Source organism: Chrysochloris asiatica, unplaced genomic scaffold (assembly GCF_000296735.1).
Source record: "Chrysochloris asiatica unplaced genomic scaffold, ChrAsi1.0 scaffold00478, whole genome shotgun sequence".
In the NCBI taxonomy this organism is placed as follows: Eukaryota; Metazoa; Chordata; class Mammalia; order Afrosoricida; family Chrysochloridae; genus Chrysochloris; species Chrysochloris asiatica.
The window spans coordinates 280,653-285,065 of record NW_006408996.1 but is presented as its reverse complement, the minus strand read 5'-3'; the positions used below and the strand labels follow the sequence as shown (position 1 = coordinate 285,065).

General features: G+C 34.9%; 1 protein-coding gene across 1 annotated transcript in view; it reads left to right on the top strand.

The window, feature by feature from the left end:
* CDH9 (cadherin 9, type 2 (T1-cadherin)) overlaps positions 1-3,916 on the top strand; it is a 325,686-nt gene extending 321,770 nt beyond the window's left edge. The window contains exon 12 of the mRNA XM_006877318.1: positions 2,888-3,916. Within this exon, the coding sequence (XP_006877380.1) occupies positions 2,888-3,375 (488 nt within the window). The 3' untranslated portion in view covers positions 3,376-3,916. The remainder of the gene's footprint in view (positions 1-2,887) is intronic.
* The last annotated feature ends 497 nt before the right edge of the window (positions 3,917-4,413 follow it).

The window sequence follows — 4,413 nt, the reverse complement described above, 5'->3', positions numbered from 1 at the left end:
CTTCCTCCTTAAATATCATTGGCTCTTGATCATATACTACTTCTTGAAATGGTTGAACATCTACCATTTCCTTTGGTACCCCACCTCTATATATTCTTTCCTTCTTCTTTGGATGCTTTCTACATCATTGAATAATTTGCCCAGAGAATACTTCAATAACGAAAGTCAAGGCTTGAATTTTTTTCTTCAGTTCCCCCAGCTTCAGAAATGCTGAGCATGTTCTTCCTTTTTGGTTTTCTGACTCCAGATCATTTCACAATTTGTTGTATTATTTGGCTCTATCTTCTCGAGCTGATCTTTGAAATTTTCAGTTCAGCTCTTGTACCTCCTCATTTCTTCCATTTGCTTTAGCATCCCTACACTGGAGAGCATGTTTCAGTGTCTCTTCTGACATCCATTTTGACCTTTTCTTTATTTCTTGTCTTCTTAATGAGTTTTTGCTTTGCTGTATGATGTTTTTGTTGTATGATGTTCTTGATGTCATCACACAACTCTTCTTGTCTTTGGTCTTTAGTGTGTAATGTATCAAATATGTTTTTCAGATGAGCTCTAAATTTAGGTGGGATATATTCAAGGTCATATTTTGGCTCTCGTGGACTTTTTTTCATTTTATTCAGCTTCAGTTTGAATTTCATATGAGCAATTGATGGTGTGTTTCACAATCTGCCCCTGGCCTTGTTTTGACTGGTGATATGGAGCTCTTCCATTGTTTCTTTCTGAAGATGTAATCAACATGATTTCTATGTATTCCATTTGACAAGGTCCATGTGTATAGTCATATCTTATGTTGTCTAAAGAAGGTATTTGAAATGTACAAATCTAGAGCCACACATTCTCCTAATATAAATATGCTGTTGTTGTTAAATGCCGTTGAATCTGTTATGACTCATATTGACCCTGTATAGAGTTTCTGAGGAAAGCTATTAAGCTTGAACTGCTCACCTTGCAGTTCAAACTGACCTTGCAGTTCAGTGCATTAACCCATAGCAGCACATCAGGATTCCGTATATGTGTTGGAGTCCACATCCAAAAGATTCTTGGAATGTTTTTGCAAGTATAAATGCCATGTACTATTGGCGAGGCTAGCTGTACAAAATGATGTTCTGAGATATCACTGATAGCAGATATATAGTATTTGCAATTTCTATTAATTTAATAGTTTTGTGTACTGTTACAATCATGCTTGTTGCCTGGATGCAATAAGAAGAGATGTTAAATTTCAGTTGTAGATTAAAAAAAAAAAAAAAAAGTTATTCTTTTCTGAACCCCTTATTCAATCCTTTGTGATTTCTATTCACATATGTTCTCTTTTGTTGTGGTGGTGTCCTAGGATAAGCACTCCACCTCGGGGTCAATTTGAACCACAAGGTCAGTGGTTCAAACTCACTCACCATTCCTCGGAAATCCTATACAGGGTCGCTATGAGGCAAAACCGACTCAAGGACACTTAACAATAACAACAATGGGCTCCTATTGTGGCACTGTAGGATCAGTATTGGACTATGAACCACAAGGTAGATAGTTCAAACCCACCAGCTGTTCCTCAGAAACACTACACAATGTTGCTATGAGTCGGAACTGACTCTATGACAGTAAACAACAAAATGTTATATTAAGATCTTCAGTCCAGGAAAAACAAGCCAGTATTTTTCATCTAAATGTGGAGAAACAATTTAGAGCATATTATAAGATTAATTTGTGAGGTTTCTGTTGATGGTTATGTTCTGTAAAGTCAGTTCTGACTCTTAGCAACCCTATACAGGGTTTCCAGGCTGTAAATCTATACTGGAGCAGAAAATCTCATTTTTCTCCCACTCAACAGCTGGTAGTTTCAAATTACTTACCATGACCTTAGCAGCCCAATTGCAACCACTAGGCTGCCAGAGCTCATTTTTGAGATTTCATAAAAACTATTGTCACTAAGCAAACCTTAACACAATAACGGCACTTTAGTGTTATCATTTTACTTAGGGAAAGTTGTTGTTGTTGTTAAGTGCCATCGAGTAGGTTTCAATTCATTGTGACCCTGCATTGGATTTCAGCGGAGCTGCTATGGGTTTGAACCAGTGACCTTGAGGCTGGTAGTCAAGTGCTTATCCTTCAGTACCACACCATGAAATGTAGATTGCTTAAAATGGATTCATTCAATAATGAGTAGAGCCCACTTTTTTAGCATTATGATGCGAATGTGGCATATTTGTATTTCCTACCCACGTTGGCTCTTGATTAATTTTGTGTTTATCCTGTCACAGGAGAAACAGACCTCATTTTTACTAGCTTTTCAAAAGTCTCCAACATGATTCTAAGCATAACTCATAATATGTAGTGAAACTTACGATGGAATTACTTTGATCTTCCAGGTTTCCAAGTTCTCTGTCTTTGGCAGACTTCAATTTTACTGCTTTTCTGTGGCTGATTTTAGTGGTAAAGGTTTGAGGTTGCCTCCTGATGTATGTTCTTACTTTTACAGGTTTCATTATATGACGCTATATATTTTCCATTGGGTCATTAAGGAAATGTTCATTGGAGCCCAAACTAATAATAATAGAGCTCTGATATTTAGGTATTTAGAAAGAAAGGCACATTTGGGAAGACGGAAGGGGTCAATGTATTTCAACTGAATGAAGGCAAAAGCCTTGATTGGATATAGTGTTTCAATAGGATAGTGAATCTTGATAGAAAATGAATGATATCTGTTTCATTATCAATGCAGTGCATGCAATCATAGGCCCAAGGCACTCGGTGTTTATATCTTTTTATACACCATAATCTTAACAATACCTAAACCTTATAAACTTTATTACAGAAATCTTTCACAGAAATACACTATATTTAATTTAATTGTGTGTTATGGAATCTCATTTTTTTCCTATTTTTTTTCTAACAGTTTTAGTTGTACTGTTTGCTGCACTGAAGAGGCAAAGGAAAAAGGAACCACTAATAATTTCAAAAGACGATGTCAGAGACAACATTGTGACTTATAATGATGAAGGGGGCGGGGAAGAAGATACTCAAGCTTTTGATATAGGAGCGCTAAGGAATCCTGAAGCCAGAGAAGACAGTCAACTTAGAAGGGATATAATGCCTGAAACTATCTTTCAGATAAGGAGAACTGTGCCTCTGTGGGAAAATATTGACGTACAAGATTTTATCCATCGAAGATTAAAAGAAAATGATTCAGACCCAAGTGCACCTCCTTATGATTCACTGGCAACTTATGCCTATGAAGGCAATGACTCCATAGCAGATTCACTCAGTTCTTTGGAATCTTTCACAGCAGAGTGTAATCAAGATTATGGTTACCTCAGTGACTGGGGACCTCGCTTTAAAAAATTGGCTGATCTGTATGGGGGTGATGATAGTGATCGAGAGTAAGAGTACTTTATGACTTGATCATTATTAGCAGAAGTACTATCTTTGTTACTAGGTTGAGTGACCTGAATTCTCCTTCTGGAAGGAAATTAAAAAAAAAAAAAAAAAATTAAAATAACAAACAATACTTAGGTGTTGTCTTAGTAAAGGTTTTCATAATCAGTAAGTTTCTGTGAATGAATACGAATGACATAGATTAAATAATAATAATAATAATAATAATAATGAGTTCACCCTCCTTGCCTAACAATATCTTAAGGAAAATATATCACATGAATAATCAATAAAAAAAATACTTTAAAGGCTTTTTGTGCCTTTTTCTTAACTCTAAGAACTTTATAAATGTTTTCCTAATTGACTTCTTGAAACATTGTACAACTACTTTGTAAACTGATATGAAAATATATATATACTTAAAAAAAGGAATGACTATTACTGCCATATTTATTTAGTTGAAGGATGTCTTTGTGTTAATTCATTCATATTTTTATAAATGTATATTTCTATTTTTGTATTTTTATGAAATAAACTGGTATTTATAGAAACTAATTTTATTTTATTTTATTCTTATAGACAGTTCTGATCTTACTTAGAGCTGAAAAATTTAAATCTTAAAATATAAAACATGATATCTTAAGGGAAGAAACATCTAAATTGTTACTCCATTGTATTTGAAACTAGAATGTGGTGGGAATATAAATAAGCTTTTGTAGAGTCTGTGATTTTCTGTGTCAATCAACTAAACATGACTAAGATTTTTTGTACCACAGTTGCATACCCATCAATTGGATGAGAAACATGATTGGAATATAAAACTCTATAAATATGTTGTTGTTGTTATGTGCCATCAAGTTGGTTCTGACCGATAGAGACCCTGTATAGGATTTCCGAAGAGCAACTGGTGAGCTTGAGCCACCAACCTTGCAGTTCAAATGGCTTTGCAGTCTGGCGCATTAATCCACAACACCACACCAGGACTCCGGAAATTAAGCTTTAAGATTTTTCGTATAAGTTTTTACTGTTGGGATAATAATCAATGGG